This window comes from Perca flavescens, chromosome 7, assembly GCF_004354835.1.
Source record: "Perca flavescens isolate YP-PL-M2 chromosome 7, PFLA_1.0, whole genome shotgun sequence".
Lineage (NCBI taxonomy): Eukaryota > Metazoa > Chordata > Actinopteri > Perciformes > Percidae > Perca > Perca flavescens.
The window spans coordinates 27,067,360-27,084,877 of record NC_041337.1 but is presented as its reverse complement, the minus strand read 5'-3'; the positions used below and the strand labels follow the sequence as shown (position 1 = coordinate 27,084,877).

Below are 17,518 nucleotides of genomic sequence, written 5' to 3'. Positions count from 1 at the left end.
ACATATAGGTTATGTACTCATAAAACGATGGATTGGAAAGTTTGTAAGTACACCAGAAGTTTATGAACACTTGCCTGCTGGCTTCTTGTTTTGCTTGCTAACATTAACTGACTAGCAGACACCTCACAAATAACAGACTTTTCACCCCCTAGCGTTATGGTGGTGAAATGCACCGGGATGCAAAGCAACCCCAATGCAGAACTCTGAAAAGGTCACGACACCGTAGGAGTGACGGTGTAGCTACGGCGTGGAGTTGATGTTGAAGACTTTGAACCATCTGCAGTAATTGTTATTCCATTTAGAAGAAACATTTTTTTATTACAATTTAATATTTTTTTTTACATACTAAAATCACATTATCAGCAGTTAAAGCTGTTCTTTTGTCACAACATCAAAACTTTGAATTTGTTACATAAGAATGGAGGAGAACATTACCACTGGTTGCTTTGAAATAACACACCAAGATCTCTTTTACTTCATAGGAACCCACCCAAAACTCTCTCACTGCATCCCCGACCGATAACACTGACTACGTTTACATGCACATAATATTCTGTTTTTTTCCTATAATAATATAATATAATGTTTAAATTTGCTGTGTTTCTCCTTCTTATCAGGTCTGGAGCCCTGCAAACTGTTTGGCTGGTTGGTTTGTTTACAGCAACCATAGCAACGCACAGAGCTGACAATAAGCCGTAAACAGGCAAGGGGCCATAAACTGCTGTAAAAACCCAGATTGAGATGCATGTTCCGAATGCCCTGTATACATGTCCAAAGAATGCCTCTAAAACCTGAATAATACCGGAATAACCCACGTCTTAATCGGAAAATGCTATATTTGGAAAAAGGCCTTATTCGGAATATCCAACCGCAATATGCTGTATACATGACATGTATCAAATTCGGAATATTGTCATATTCTGAATTATAGTGGAATATTGGTGTGCATGTAAACGTACTGAGTGTAGACACCATACACACCAACGCTAGCTGCAGAATGTTCACACATCCTGAACACACTCTACATTTCTTTCTTTCGTTTCTTTTTGACTGTTCCAGCTCTGATGGGCTGTGTTATATACTTTGCTCATGACTCAACATCGTCACAGGACTACGTTTTCTGGGCCCTCTCTTCCACATAGAGCTGCATCTGAAAGACAGAGATCAAATGAGTGAATTTCAATGTGACGTAATGACAATTCAAAAAAAACATAACAACACAAACGGAGTGTCTCTGAACAGCTGAACTGATCAATGAGTGGGATGTTTCTGCTCACTTTTACTATATCAGATGTCATGGTCTTCAGTGGGATGAGTCTAGGCTCCTGCATGTGGACCTCCTGCTCATCAGCAACTATCCAAGGAAAATCCTGAAGAGGGAAATGCACAAATGTGACACAATGCATGCATATAATTATTCAGGGTTTACATATTATTAGAGCTGATTACAATACTTACAAAACTAAGAATTAAACAGGCTGCTCAGTTAGTATTAGCAGTGGCACATCATGAGTTAATTTATAGGTTTGCAGTGTTTTAAAAACCTCACCTTGATGACTTGAACCTTCTCCATGTTGCGTGTCGCAGCATCTCTGGTATGTACCAGTACTGTAAATGAACACCCTGTGACAAACAGCAGGTCACAAACAAGTCTATGGTCTGTATCTATTCCCACTTGAATATCATTTATGTGTCATATAATCTCGTTATTAAGACTCTGATGCATTTTCAGACATTAATTCCAACCACAGCCTTTACTCTGATAATCTGCAACCTAAAGCATTTGATTAACAGGGCTTGTTGGGGCACCATTAGGATGACCAGACCCGAATTACGAGCGGTTGTCTCGAATCCTGTCCTGTTTGTCCAGAAAATTAGACTAAACCTAAGTTTGATTAGTTATAGCCACAATGTGCGTGTTCTTTTCCCCTTTTTGTTTTCTAGTATAGAGGCAGATAGCAGAAGATGCAAAGACAGGGAAAGTGTGGCTGCAGGCAGCCACAGAGGACTGATATGATATGCACGCCACGCAGTCAGATGTGACAGGCACCGCACTGACGAAATGAATAAAATAAAATGATTTTATGAAACTGTTGCATAAAACAGAGTCATTTTGTTTATTTTCCCTAATGACAGTTGACTTCATGCTCATGATGGGTTGAGTTTTGACTGTCACTGTGACACTAAACGTAATGTACTGAGGCCACGCCCACCCCCCAACTCCCCTGTCCTGAATTTCACCCATTCTCATCTGTTCACCCTAGGCATTACACAGCCTGGCAGGCTTAGTAATCATATTGTAATAAGCACTTTGTCTATTGTGTAGGATGAGATCAATTCTATTAAAGTTGGAAATCCTACCTATTCCCCATAAGGATCAATTATCAATTAACATAAGTAAGTTACATGTGATTTGTTAAACAAATAATGTTATCAATCGCTGCACTGCATGAATCTAAATCATTTGAGAGTGATAAATAAACTATTGTGCTCTGATGCTAACAATTGCCGACGGTTCTTCTTACAAAGGGGGGGCATCACTGAAAAGATTTTGCGAACCACCGTTGTAGAGACTCATTTCTTTAGCTAGGCTGAATCACGTCAGGGAATCAAAGCAAATCATTTTTCAAAATTCATAAAAAGGTTTTAGGAATATATAAGTTGGAGGGCACTGCGTCTGTCATGTGCTTCTCTTTTCGTAATCATAAGTGACGTTACCTGGTGGGTTATTATTTAAAACAGCATCACACACACTGATCTTCAGTATGAATGCCCTCAGCAGCTGCTCCACATGTGACAGTAATGTGTCTGAGCTGTAACAACAAAATCACAGGCAGTTAAGTTAGCAACCATGATCACCCTGAAAATGTATCAAAGTAGTTGTTTAGAATCACTACTGATTAAAAAAAAAAAAATGAGAAGAAGAAGGGGGAAAACCTGATGGACAGCAGAGGAGGTTGGGACATCTCAAACACAAATCTCTCTACTGGATGATGCTCTTTGTCCATGATGACCACCACCACCTTCTCTGCATCATTCTGGGACGGAAATGAAAGACTTCAGCAGTGCATCAGGTAGATGAGAGATGTCGGGCGTTCCCTTAATTAATCTCAGTCAGCATCACGTCATGTCTTACCTTCTCAATGAGTGGCTTTACACAATGAAGTGTATCTTGGATATATTGATTCAGCTCTGGATGACAAGACATCTGGAAAAAAAAAAAAAAACACATCAAAAACAGTAACCAAATATAAGACATACTGTACAAATAGACAAGCCTTCCTAAAAACTGTAGGCATTAGTGGTAATTCCACATATAGTCATCTGTACCTGCACAGGTACATTGTATTTCTTTCTCTTCTGAAATATTCCCGAGGGATAAACTTCACGGACATACAGGATGAGATGAATAGCGACCTCCAGGAACTCACACAGGATGTCCGCAACCACTGGAAAACAAGAATGAACTGGATAATACGATCTCCATGTATTTCAGTTTCCTTGTACCGAATTGAAAAAGTACCACCAAACTCAATGCAATTACTCAGCAATTTAGTGTTGCCTATAAGCTCACAAGCAACAAAGGGAGAATTTACAGAAATACAGTAAACTTCTGATATGTATTATGCTATGCCGAATAGGTCAGTGTAGCCTATACCCAGAATTCAGCATATGTGAATGGGTTATCAACTCATAGCCAGAGTCAAATTGAATTGCCAAATATATCAACTTAATTTTGTCGAGGCATGAGCAACAGCTTAAAGGACGGATGATTGGCCGGTTAGTTTGGTTGTCTTACCTTGTCCAAAATTGAGGTCTTGCCTTGTTAGAGTTGTCATTTTTTTCTATTCCAAAACTGTCAAATGAAACGAATAGCTAATTGTCTCGCTAGCTAACGTTGGCAAAGCAGCAAGCTGTCAAGCGTTCGTCATTATATTGAGGCTATTATAATTTGTTAGATATGCTTCCTTTGTCGCTTTCTGGCTTGACAATGACAACCAATGGAAGTGGAGGAGTAAAATGTCAGTTTTTACAAAGATACATATACATACTTTAAAACTAACTTAGGATATAATCAATTTCACGACCCGAAATGCACGAAACGCGGCTTTTCCTCCCAAACCTATTCAAAGCTTGGTAGCGCATTACATTGACGTCACTAGTTGTTTACAAGACGCTTACCGTCCACTAGTGATTACGTTACATGACCATACATGGAATTCCACAACGATTTGGTGCATTACCGGCATGGACGGACCTATGTTCTCTTAATACATCCATGGGACCCAGAGATGGACCATCACCAATTTGTATGGAGGGTCGATCAGGACACTAATGTGAATAATACTCAAAACTAAAATAAAATAATAATAAAAAATAAACTCATATCTTCTCAAGCTTATTAATTTGTCTAAGATATTAAATAATACTTAACACTCATTTTTGGAGTTCTTTTATAAAATATCTATCAAAATACACTGTACTTTTGTCTTTGAGAAATTTTGAATTAATTACCTTCTCTCATCCTCATATTCCTGACAGTAAAGTTATAATATGGTATGCTCTGTCATTTCTTCTTGCCCACAGTGATCACATCTTCCTGTGTTATGTTTACCTATTTAAACAGTGTGCTGTTTAATCCAGTGTGTCCAAACCATAGATATAAAACATTTTTTTTGTCTATGGTCCAAACCTTAGCCTTGGTGCTATTGCCTCTTCTCTCCTGCTCCTTCCTGCACATCTCATTTCTCCCACTTTCCTTTGATTCTGTAAAACTGTATTTCTGAATATACAGCCCAGGTAACTCTTTCATCCAAACATAATCCTAAAAACTTAAAAGTGTTTCACTCTCTTCAATTCTTGATTATACAATTTTAGCTTTGCCTCGTTACCAATTCTTTTCCTTGTGAAGAACATTATCTTTGTCTTATCAACTGGAAATTTGAATTCCCCATTTATATGACCACTCTTCTATTTTCATAATTGCCTCCTGCAGTTTCTTTACAATGAAATCCACATTTCTTCCCCTTTTCCAAATTGCCCCATCATCTGCAAAAAGCAAACACCCCAAGCCATTCCCTATGTCCTTACAAATATCATCTATTATTATGGAAAATGCTGAGGTGTTCCATTTTCAAAACATTTTTTTTTTCTGAATAGCTCTTTCCTATTCTGACCTGTATTGATCTTCCTATATAAAGTCCTTAACCCACTTATCTACTCAACCTTTGATCCTTCATTTTATGAAGTCTGATTATTAACCCTTCTTCCCACGTATTAAATGCATTCTCTACATACAAAATACAGCCATTACACTCTCTCTGTTTATCTGTGATTTTCTAATTTCATGGTCTATAAACATAAGGTGGGTCCATAGTATTTCTTCCTCTCCTAAAGCCACTCTGATATTTGGATATATTTCCTTTATTTTCTATATGATCTATCAACCATTCATTTACAATTTTCTCCATTATTTTGCAGATGTTGGATGTCAAAGCAATTGACCTATAATTCCCTGGGTTTGTGCATTTCTTTCCTGATTTGCTAATTGGCACTACCGTTGCCTCCCTCCAACTTTGTGGCAAGTTCCCATCCTCCCACACTTTATTATATAGATCTAATAAAATATCTTTGGACGATTCACTGAGATGGCTTAGCATTACATAACAAATCTGAGCCTTGCCTGGTGCGGACATTTTGGTTTTCTTGAGAGAGCGGTTTAGTTCTACCTTAAATGACTTGTTTTCATCATTAGTTTCTTCATCTTGTTGTAATAGCTTTTTATTTTTCTGCTATTGTATTTTCCCTTTCTCTTTTCCCTTCTTCACTAATATTGTCCAGACAATGAACTTTGGCAAAAAAATTGACCAACATCTTTGCTTTCTCCTCATCTCTTACTGCTGTTGTTTCCCCATCCTTTAAGACTGGATACTCATACACTCTTTTAATCCCATTCATGTTTTGTATAATTCTACAGATTTAATTTACATGCATTTTTTTTTAACTCTCCTTACATTTGCTTGCATCCTTTTATATCCAATAAGGTTCAGAAAACTATGATTCCTTTTTAGCATTTCAAAAGTTTAATTTCTATACTTAATTACTTTATCACATTCCATGGTACAATCTTCTTTTTGTGCTTGCCTCCCTTCTTCTACATAACCGGTTCTGCAGCCTCTAGAATAGATTTACAAACATACATATTTAAGTTATCAACATCATCATTAATATCAATATATAAATCAATATATTTTTCCATTTCTTTATCACTAATATTCCTAAAGTTCTTCCAATCAGCACCACTGAAAGACCAATTCTGTAACCCTCCTATGTCATATTCTTCTAAACTCAAACCTACTTCAGTTACTAGAGGATAGTGATCACTTCCTTTAGTCGTTCCTCTAACTGCCTCCCACCACCAAACTCCTGCCAATGAATTGAACACTTATGTAAGATCAATAGGCCAACCTCGGTCTTTTCCTCTAACAACTGGATTCCTTGCATGGAATACCTTGTGATGCTATGTAGATTTTGGCTATTTGAAGAAGAAAAAAAGGTACGTTATTTGAACCTGTTGCACCCAAAAATAGCCTACCTCTGGCTATGGACATTGTAAATGTTTATTTATCTTTGAAGGACAGCACAATCTATAAAGTCAGATGTTTTTCTAGCCAGATAAATCTTTACCACTACATATCACTAATTACTTTATTTCATTAAATGTTAATCTATTGTGTTTTAATTAGAATAGTTTTGCGAGAAAAACATTCAATTTGTTTCCTTACGCAGCAAGTTTGTTTTGCAGCAGAACCATGACCCTAAACAACAACAACAATAATAATAATAATAATAATAATAATAATAATAATAACAATAATAATAATAATAATAACAATAATAATAATAATAATAATAAATGAAGCGATGAAGTTTGCTGTAAAATATTGAAAAGTCCCGATGCGGTCTAGTCATGGTTTTACACCATGTCGCAGCCTCTATGTGTCCTTTAGAAGAACACCTGCTTTCTTAAAGAAAAATAACGATTGCACAGACATAAAATGATGATTAGATAATTAGAAAGACATAATTAGAAAGGCATATAATAAGCAACATTTTACGTACTGTAACTTGGATCAAAGTGTGCACTGATTGAAGGTTTCAGGAAAAACTCAGGGCTATTAGCAGAAATATGCAAAACATTGTTGGCAAAAAAATTCAAACATATTTAATGGTTCAGCTATTTCTAACACTGTGCCTTAACCAGCATAAACAGCTGGCATATTAATATACGTTTGCTATTATTATTAAATCACTTATTTATTCCTTTGATTATTATGGGTAAAATGATATGCCTGTGTGCATGTGTGAGTGGAGGGGGTGGGCATGCAGAGGGTTTGTGTCTATATGTGTTCATATGTGTTTTTAATGGATATTAACTGTCCTTCTATGAATGCTTTCTGTTTGGTTTTGTTTTGTAAATTGTTGTTTGTGTGTACCCTAAGGCGGCTTTTATTTGGAAAAGGCAGCCGTGTCAAACTAGAAATATTTGCTCAGGTACTTACCCTGAGCAAGAAGCTTACCCTACTTGCTTAGGGTGAAGCTTCTCTATAATTAGAATGAACATAATAAAATACAACAGTATTTTTTATGTTAACTACTTTTATTCTAATTTAGTTTAGTTTTTGGTTCATGTCCCTGGTTTATTCCAGCAGAGGAGGAGGGAAGGAAGCCAGGCTGTAGGCTTATTGGCCCGCGCCAGGGATCCACAGTTATAGAGAATTCAATTGGGATGGAAGGGTTAAAATTATACACAGGCATTTTCTTTCCATAATAAGTGTTGTAGTAAAACCAGCATGAGACCAGTTATATGTGTATATTGAGTGTAAATTCTTCAATTGTTCAAGGCATACACTAACGTTACACTGTATAACTATTTGAATATTCTTTGTCAATAAATATTTCGCCAAATTATGCATAGCCTATACCCTTATTTTACAAAAGTAAGTAACTAACAGGAGATCAGTTATGTGTGAAGCAATGACACTAGCTACATTAATATTGAAGCTATTAAATATTTTTGTTGTACATCTCTCTTCGGTGTTACATTTTGTAGACGGTCCCTGCGCACTCGTCTCACAGCCGGAGACCAATGTTATTTTCCAGGTCGGAGGACGGCTCGTTTTGATGAAAATGAGGTTGTAGCTTGTTGTCTCCCTTACTACGGTAGGAAATAGTCGTCGTTTGTGTTTTAATGACGTTCGCTGGTGAGTTATTGATCCCAGAAGTTCGAATCTGTGAATATCTTTTACTTTACCGAACTGAGGAGCAGCAGCAGGATGGTCTAGGCTTTTTTTTGCATGATATCATTCTTTTACACCGTATGATAAGCCACATGTGTAACTGAACGGGTTTTGCAGGCGACATATAGTTATGTTCAGACTATCACTAACGTTTAACGTAAAGTCACACGAAGAGTTGTAAAAAAGAAACGTCCTCACTTCTCAGTCATTTGTTCGTAACGCCTCTAAATTACAACCAGGCGTAGCCTTAACTTGTACCCCAGGGCTACGTCTTCTGTTGCCAGCTCAAATAATTTGAAAAAAATAAATTAAGTGACTTGATTAAAAGAATATATCAGCTGTAACACCTGAGTACTATGTTGTAGTTATGTAAACTATGGTTGAAAACTAGTTAGAACGCGAGGACAGACGTTTTAACAGTATCTCTAAAAGTAATGATAAAACCGTAGAAATAATGATCTTAAAGGTCCCATGGCATGAAAATTTCACTTTATGAGGTTTTTTAACATGAATATGAGTTCCCCCAGCCTGTCTATGGTCCCCCAGTGGCTAGAAATGGTGATAGGTGTAAACCGAGCCCTGGGTATCCTGCTCTGCCTTTGAGAAAAGGAAAGCTCAGATGAGCCGTTTTGGAATCTGCTTGTTATGAGGTCATAACAAGCAAGGTTACCTCCCCTTTCTCTGCTTTGCCCGCCCAGAGAATTTGGCCAACCCATGAGAGAGAGAGACATCATGGCTTTCAAACGAGAAAAGTGGCAGTTGGTCAAAGCCACACCCCCACCCTCCACCTTGCCCCTCCCTCTCTCCTCCTCAATAGCTTCAGACACAGAAATGGCACATACTAAGGAAAGCTCATTGTGGGACTGGCTCTAGTGGCTGTAGTTCTGCACCAAAGCTGAATTTCGGGAAAGAGACTTCAGATTAGAGGTCGACCGATATGGGTTTTCTCTGGCCGATGCCGATGCCGATCTTTAGAAATCAAGGTCAGCCGATGGCCGATAAATGCTGCCGATTTTTTTTGCCCAATATTTGGCCGATATGCGCTTGTTTTTAAACCTCTATTTGAAAGATAAAATGTAACACTAATATACACAGAATTTCTCAACAAAAACATTTATTGAACACTTCACCAATCTACACTTGTATACTTCAATTAAAAATGTATAATTTAAAAACATACTGTATATTGTATAAATAATATATGAAAAATATATTAAATAAACTAAACAGGTAAGAAGAAAATAAACTTTGTCAAATAAACAATAAAATAAAGTTTAGTGCACTTAGCAGCATTTATTAAACTTCTGAGAATACAAATCTGCACATCTTCACAGAAAGTGGCATGTTATTATTAATCTCAACACTATTTCCTCCTAACTCCTGTTGAATCAAATCAGACTAGGGTTATCTAAAGTCAATTCTTGTTCACCTTGTTTGTTAGATCATTGTTCATTTGTTGAAGTGTTGTATCTGTGTTTTGGGAATCCTACTGTTACATGTCCTGTTGCACTCATTAGGATCCAAACTCTGAGTTGTAATTTAAAACTCGTCCAGCCAATTTAATAAAATTAAGGGTTTTATTCATGCTCCAGTCCATAGATGCAGTTAATGGATACAGGCACGGAGAACTGAAGGCTCTGTTAGCAACGATTAGCTCCGTTAGCGGTTAGCTCCGTTAGGGGTTAGCTCCGTTAGTGGTTAGCTCCAATTAGCTCCGTTATAGGAGTGGATGAGACTGCCACGCACAGGGGTAACAACCAGGCTTTGATAAATGACATTTGGGGAGCTTCCACAGCGGTGTGGCCGCGGTGTTTTGTACGGTTTTATTAGTACAGTTAATCCCAAGGCAAGAACACCAGCAATATGCTAGCTACTACTAACGGTAGCGTCGGAGCCTGAAGTGACTGTGCGAGACACACAGCGCAAGAATTCACTAGGGGAGGGGCTGGAGGCAGCTGGTCTGAGTGCGCTGTAAAAAATGTCGCCTATTCATTATTTTAACACTAGGCTGCCCGCAGATGCGCCTGCCTATTAATCGGCTTGATATACTGGGATATTGGCCGATACCGATTATGTAAAAAAATGCCAAATTAATCGGTCGACCTCTACTTCAGATACAGTATTAGGGGACCACTAAGGTCTATATAAAAGCATCCAAAGAGCAACATGTCATGGGACCTTTTAAGATATTGCATAAGCGGCTTAAAGGGCTAGCTAAAAGCAGGCTTACAGATTAGACACTGCAAATAATTAGTCAAAAGGATACATGGTTGAAACATTAAGTAGTCTAAATATAGGCTATATACAGTTAAACAAGTATACAAACAAATCAACAATATTCACTATTATGAATAGTTTTATAAGTTTTTTAAGGGGTTGAGTTCATGTGACAGGGCTGTGGGGGGTCTTATACAATAAAGGTGGAAAACCACCTTTGGTTTAACTTTTGCTCAATTTGATGTAAACATCTACCTGACCCATATGTAACTGTCATATATTAACTAGTCAGTTCAGATCTTTATTGTCCCTTATGGGGAAATTTCATTTGCAGCAGAGGGCAAAACCACAAACACAACATACAAGAGGACATGATACATTTGTCACAGTTACAGAAAACAACCAAATAAAAAAAAAAACAGGCATTTCTGTTCTTTAAAAGTATCAACTAGTTGAATGGAAGCCATGATAAAGTGCTGCTGAGTGAGCACTGCAGTCAAGGTTCAGGTAGTCAGTCTGCTTTGTAGCAGCTGTAAAGCAGGATCCTCAGGTATTAGGTATAACACCTCAAACACTTTGGTCTTCTTTGCAGGTTGTGAAATTGTGCAAGCCATGCCTTTTTTGGAATTCATAGCTGGGAGCATTTCTGGTAAGACAAAACTATATTTTATTTTTGACATAACAGAGAAGTTGATTGAATACAGTATTTGTATGTGGAGAAATAACATTTCCTTGTTGGTTATTATAGGTGCAGTTGGACTGGCAGTTGGTCATCCATTAGACACTGTGAAGGTTGCATGACACTGAAATCTATAAACATGACCAAATGCATAAAAACAGGCTAGTTTTTCTTCTGACACCTCTTGTTTCATTTGTAGGTGCGCCTTCAGGCCCAGTCTGTTTACAAAGGGATATTTCACTGTATGGCTAAAACATACTCTAATGAAGGGGTAGGTGTTATGCCTCTTACATTGTTTCACCAAGTAGCACTGCATAAATAGCCTCCAAGACAGAAAGTATTGATGCATGATTATTTATCTGTTTATTATGCCTTTATTACACCAGCTCCATGGATTCTTCAAGGGCATGGCATTTCCGGTGCTGACCACGGGTATCACCAACTCTGTTGTCTTTGGCTCTTACAGTAATGCCTTAGATTACCTCACTCAGTCTCAGCGCTGTGAGCGCAATCAAGGCAAACCGGCTTCTGCTGCACAGGTCTTCACTGCCGGCTGCTTCTCAGGCCTGGTGCAGGTAAGAACACCTGACATATACAGTACTGGCTGGTTTGATCCAAAGCACCTTTGCAGGACCTTAACTGCAGATATTACTGGCATGATGATTGTGAGGGTTTCACAGGACCACTATGAAACTGACCATTCTCAGGGTGTGAAGACTCTCAATTCACACAGGTAATAGCAAATGTGTATAGTTTATTGTAGCATATGTGTTTTCCAGGAGGAAAGGAGAATTCAGAGTGTGTAAAAAGAAAACAAGATGAATGTGTAATGTGCTACTGGCCCCTAGAGGTTGCAAAGTTCATTACATCCCACAAAAAAGTAGTCAGAACTGGGTTAAGATTGAAAATGTGACCTGAGCCAGGTGCCTGAGAAGAGGCCAAAAGTTCATGAAAATCCAACTTGTAGCAATCAACCATGTACATTTAGATATTTCCTGTGCTCAGGTAAGAATTTAGCCTGATGCTTGGGCCTAAGTAAAGGCTGTAAGGTTGAAGTACAATTCAATAGTTGTCAGTTATTTTGTATGTATATATTACATTTTTCTGTATTTTTTTGGCTATTCCATATTAATATTTAATATGTTTGTGTGTTTGTTTGTTTATGTATGGATCTTCCACCAAGGAAAATTCCACATAAGTGTACTTATTGTGGCAATAAAACCTTTTATGATTTCTGAACATACCTTGTCATTGACAGAAGTGTCAAGAGAGCTCCATAATCATTAGAATTCATTCTGAGAGAACCATGAGTACCATACTTTAAGAGCAACCTTTGGGAAATCTGGCCATTAATCTTTCAGATAACCATGTCATGGAGCAGATAATTCATTCTGACCTGATGGTGGTGGAGGAAAGGCCATGGGCTCATCAAAATCTTTAGGAAACAATCATCCTCTGTAGATCATGAATATGTCAAATGTCATGACAATCAATATTAAGTTCACACAGCTTTTTTTTTATCTAACCACCAGGAGGCCTACTGGTGGTTAGATAGGAGGGGGGGGTCTCCTGGTGGTGTAACCAACAGGACAGCTCTAAGTACAGGTGTGAATGCACTAAGGACGCATTGAGATCTGATCACTCAGACCACATTCAGAAGGGGTTCAGACCACATGTGGCCACATTCTTATAGCAGTGTTTACGTGTATGTGTCCTGTGCCACATTAAGGACCGCCTACTAAACTGTGAGCGGAACTACGAACTCATTCAAAGTATTTCTGATGTCCCAGAAACCACTTAGAATGCAGTGTGCCCCCTAGGTTGACTGTTTTAGTCTGGCGGATGGGTCGGGGAAGTCCGGCACAGTGCTCACTTCACATAAAACGCTACATTACATCATTTCCAGCAAATTTCACGGACAGCAAAACGGCATCACCGGTCTGTTTCAACTGAATATTCTCTGTTCCAGCTCGCCTAAAGAAACAAAAACACCTGGATGGAACTTGATATTTATTCCGGTTAGCAAACACTTAATGTTTGAGCTATATCAGGAAGTACTTGTTAGTTTTAGATAAGTTTTAGTCTTTGTTGGTTTTAGTCTTTTTTGGGGATTTGTTGTCATTAAAAAATAAATCTAGAATATCACCAGGGATATCTGTTATTGTGATGTGTTTTGCTTCTTTATGTCATAAAACTTATAAAATACTGACTAAAACAAAATCATAACCATTAGGCATAATTTGGGTGGACTAACCCATTAACTTGATCTGCTTTCAGGTGTTTATTACTGCCCCCGTTGACCTGGTGAAGGTGCGTCTGCAGGGTCAAACAACTGCTGACCGATACCGTGGACCCTTTCATTGTGTTGCTGTCATCCTGAAGAAAGAGGGACCCAGGGGTCTGTTCAGAGGAGGGCTGGCCCTAGCCCTGAGGGACATACCCTGCTATGGACTCTACTTTTTACCTTACGAGGTCACTCGAAAGGCTCTGACTGAGAGCAACAAAGAGCCAGGTCAGTTTCAGATGGAACAGTGCAACATTACTGACCGTCAATAGACCTTTCTCACGGCAGACATGTTGACATGTCACAGTAGGAAAAGCACAGGTGTATTCAAAACCATTCATGATGGCTGCATTCCACTTAGCAGAGGCCCTCGTATTGTGCATGCTGACTCACTGAAATAGCTTACTGGGACACTTGATGGAATTGAGCCATCGTTAAGGTTATCCGTTTCAGCTGTGCATTTCCTACTATGACAAGTCAACATGTCTGCTGTGAAAAAGGTCCATAATTAAGTAACCAGGGTATTGTGTGAAATATGGAAGGTCATTTTTGTCAGGAAAAAGAATGGATAAAATGTTAGAAATGAAGAAAAAAATAAATAAATGATGACATGGCTTTCTTAGTCAAAATTATGAGATACTAGAAGAAAATTATGATAATATGTCAAGAGATAATAAAATGTTGACTTAGCATCATATGATTGTTAGCAAAAACTCAGGAGCAGCTTAACTCAATGCATGAAGAAGATTTTGGAGACTTTGATGACTTACACAGAAGCATTTAATGAAATCTTGAATGAGGAGATTTGGGCACAATGTAGTGCTGTGTAGTGCCATCCAAACTCTGGGGATGTGTGTATTTACATGAGACATGTATCTCCTGCTGAAGCTGTTAAGTTTGGGTTATGAAACAATATTGATGGCGTCATAGGTGCCACAAACACAAATACTCACCGAAATCAATGTAATGTGTATGTGTTTGTCAGTAACCTGTGTGTGTGTGTGTGTGTGTGTGTGTGTGTGTGTGTGTGTGTGTGTGTGTGTGTGTGTGTGGCTCTTTAGCCTGTTTCCGTTGGCCTTCAAAGGAGATGGCCCTTTATCATACAGCTGCTTCGACTCCCTCAACTTGTAGCGACAGACATCAATTTATACTTTCAATTCAATTTTATTTATAGCATCAAATCATAACTCGAGACACTTTACAGATAGAGTAGGTCTAGACCACACTCTATAATTTACAAAGCCCCAACAATTACAGTAATTCCCTCAAGAGCAAGCATTATAAATGGCTATTGCGACAGTGGCGAGGAAAAACTCCCTCTTGGGAAGAAACCTCGGCAGACCCAGACTCTTGGTAGGCGGTGTCTGACGGGGCCGGTTGGGGGAGTGAAGGCGATAATAGTCGCATTGAAGATAGTGGAACAGTGACTTTGAAAGTAGTCGTTGTAGTTCATGTCACAGGAGGACGTTGCGGGATGAAACGTGGCGCTGCAGAGCACGGGTGGGTGTAGCAGACGCAGCAGGACGCGGCCGGGCGCTGAAGGGAATCGCAGAGCATAGCTCTGCGAAGAAGAAACATAAGGACTCCGGGGAGTAACCTCCCCAGAGCTAGGTTAGTAACAAGCAGTTCTGGGACGGGATGCATACAAAAGGAAACAAATGAAAACATTGATGAGAGGCTGTACTGGCCTGCCCCTCTCTACTCAAACTATATTATTGATTATATGATCAATAAATCTGATGACTACAAAGAGAAGCAGGTGGGACGGGTTAGGCGGACGCTGCAACTCTTCACTCCACCATAGACCCATATCTAACCTAACTATAAGCTTTATCAAAGAGGAGAGTTTTCAGTTTACTCTTAAATGAGGCAATGGTGTCTGCCCCCCGAACCCTTTTCTTAGTTCTCGTCAGAACACGCGCTGCAGCATTCTGGATCAGCTGGAGAGTCTTAAGGGACTTATTTGAGCAATCTGACAGTAGGGAGTTACAATAGTCTAGCCTGGAAGTAACGAATGCATGGACCAGTTTTTCAGCATCGTTTTGAGACAGGATATTCCTAATTTTGGCAGTATTACGAAGATGAAAAAAGGCTGTTCTCGATGATTGTTTTAGATGGGCGTTAAAGGATATATCCTGATCAAAAATAACTCCTAGATTTACTTGAACACCGGACACGTTTAGTGATGGAGTATGGCTGAATAGAGCTTCTCTGCTTCTAACCTCGGACCTGGGAGGGATCTGACCTTACATCATATTAAAAAGTCTTAATATTGACTCAGTATCTCATGCGTTTGATTTAGTATTGCATACATTTGACTTATCTCATAATTGACCAGTTTTGTCCTTTTTTTTGTTTTTCTTGTGGAAGTAGGCTTCTACATGAAAGATATCAAACTGAATTTAAAAAAAAAAAAAAAACAGATGTGTGGCCGGGTGGGCTCGGTGGGTAGAGCAGGCGCACATATACTGAGAGGCTTATGCCTTGATGCAGAGGTTCAGGGTTTGAGTCCGACTTGTGACAATTCCCTGCACGTCTTTCCCCTTTCTCACCGTGCTGTCCTATCTATTAAAGGTGGAAAAGCCCAAAAAATAGTTGGGTTTTAGTTTTGATTCAGCATCATTTAATGTTTATTTTTTAATCTACAGTAATTTTTCAATACAGGCACGACTTGAAATATTTACATTATTCACTTAACTTTTCTGTTGCCAGGTACGCTTGCAATATTGATGGCAGGTGGTGTGGCGGGTGTGGTGACCTGGGCTTTTGCCACGCCCATGGACGTGGTGAAAGCCCGGCTCCAGATGTCAGGGGCCGGCGGCCGGGAGTACAGAGGGGTCCTCCACTGCATGAGAGTGAGCTTCAGAGAGGAGGGACTGAGGGTCTTTTTCAAAGGCCTTCTACTGAACAGCCTGAGAGCCTTCCCCGTCAACGCCGTCACCTTCCTCAGCTACGAGAGTCTGATGAGGATTTTCTGCCCACCGACGAGATGACCTCACTCTTGACGGCAATTAGATACACTCCTTGCCATGCAAATTGAAAGATCTTCCTGTGGTGTGGACATTTTAATATACATACACAATTTGACTGTAGGTCAGATATTCTCAGGGTTACTTAAAATTTGCCTTATTGGGTGCCTTCACTATGATAGTTGGCAAGCTATTCCACATTGTGATGCCTCTAAACATTACAGACCTGCACACCGCATTTGAACACACTTCAGCTGAACACAATAGATGAAAATGTTCAAATTCAGTTCCAGCTGATTTTGTTGTGACTTGAACTGCAGGGTTAAGCTCTTCATGTTTACTGGATATCAAATCCATTGTTGTCCAAAATGTGAATGTAAAAGTTATAACTTTGTTGCAGACAGAGCCATGTTTTTCACTATAGGTTTTTTTTTTATTTCAAAGCATTTTATTCCTCTCAACTGGACACAAACCGTGATCATAAATAAACAGTACAAATAATGGAGATTTTATTACTGGTTACTGTTCCATGGAGTCCTTCTAGTAAGCCCATGCCCCCTACAAATTGTGTTTAAAGGTCACAAATGAATAAACTGTGTGTATTAGAATAGATGGAACATTACTATGCATGGCCTTCGGTATTCAGAGTCTCCAAAAGTTAATATTTACGTGCTGCTACTTCTGTTGAATCTGTACACATGGCACCTTTGGCATATCCGTCCATCCTGGAAATGAGATCCCTCGTCTGTTGAGGTCGGAGCTGTGACCAGTTTTGTACTGCTGTTAAGCGGATATTTAATGTTTCCAGGGTTTATTTAGTCGTTCCTCCAGGGATTCCCCCCTCGGAAGGTATTGATTGGTTAGTGTTAAGTCCTGTCTCCTTGTGACATAAAGACTCTGATGTTGTAGATGTTCTGACAGCCCAGCCAGGTTTGGTCGCTGTTGAGTTGGTAGTATTCGTCCTTGTCTTGAGGTGGGATTTGATGGACCTTGAGTTAAAGCTGCTAGAATTAACATATTTAGATCAAACGACTGTTTTGTTAAAAAAAAAAAAAAAAAAAAATTCTTT

At 39.0% G+C, this 17,518-nt stretch overlaps 2 protein-coding genes across 3 annotated transcripts; one reads left to right on the top strand and one right to left on the bottom strand.

Annotated features, from left to right (window-relative positions):
* Nucleotides 1-795: 795 nt before the first annotated feature.
* Nucleotides 796-4,180, bottom strand: mad2l2 (mitotic arrest deficient 2 like 2). Its single transcript, XM_028583274.1, has 8 exons — nt 3,800-4,180; nt 3,331-3,449; nt 3,137-3,208; nt 2,938-3,038; nt 2,719-2,813; nt 1,550-1,623; nt 1,278-1,370; nt 796-1,150 (listed from the first exon to the last, which is right to left on the bottom strand). The coding sequence occupies exons 1-8, from the start codon at nt 3,837-3,839 to the stop codon at nt 1,112-1,114; spliced, it is 633 nt and encodes a 210-aa protein (XP_028439075.1). The 5' UTR covers nt 3,840-4,180; the 3' UTR covers nt 796-1,111.
* Nucleotides 4,181-8,087: 3,907 nt separating this feature from the next.
* On the top strand, nt 8,088-16,954 carry slc25a45 (solute carrier family 25 member 45). Of its 2 annotated transcripts, none has more exons than XM_028583425.1 (7): nt 8,088-8,223; nt 11,110-11,166; nt 11,266-11,309; nt 11,396-11,467; nt 11,583-11,771; nt 13,474-13,708; nt 16,193-16,954. In XM_028583425.1, the coding sequence occupies exons 2-7, from the start codon at nt 11,130-11,132 to the stop codon at nt 16,471-16,473; spliced, it is 858 nt and encodes a 285-aa protein (XP_028439226.1). In that variant the 5' UTR covers nt 8,088-8,223; nt 11,110-11,129; the 3' UTR covers nt 16,474-16,954. The 2 variants fall into 2 exon arrangements, with proteins under 2 accessions (XP_028439226.1, XP_028439225.1); XM_028583424.1 differs by having other exon boundaries at nt 8,088-8,264.
* Nucleotides 16,955-17,518: the final 564 nt, after the last annotated feature.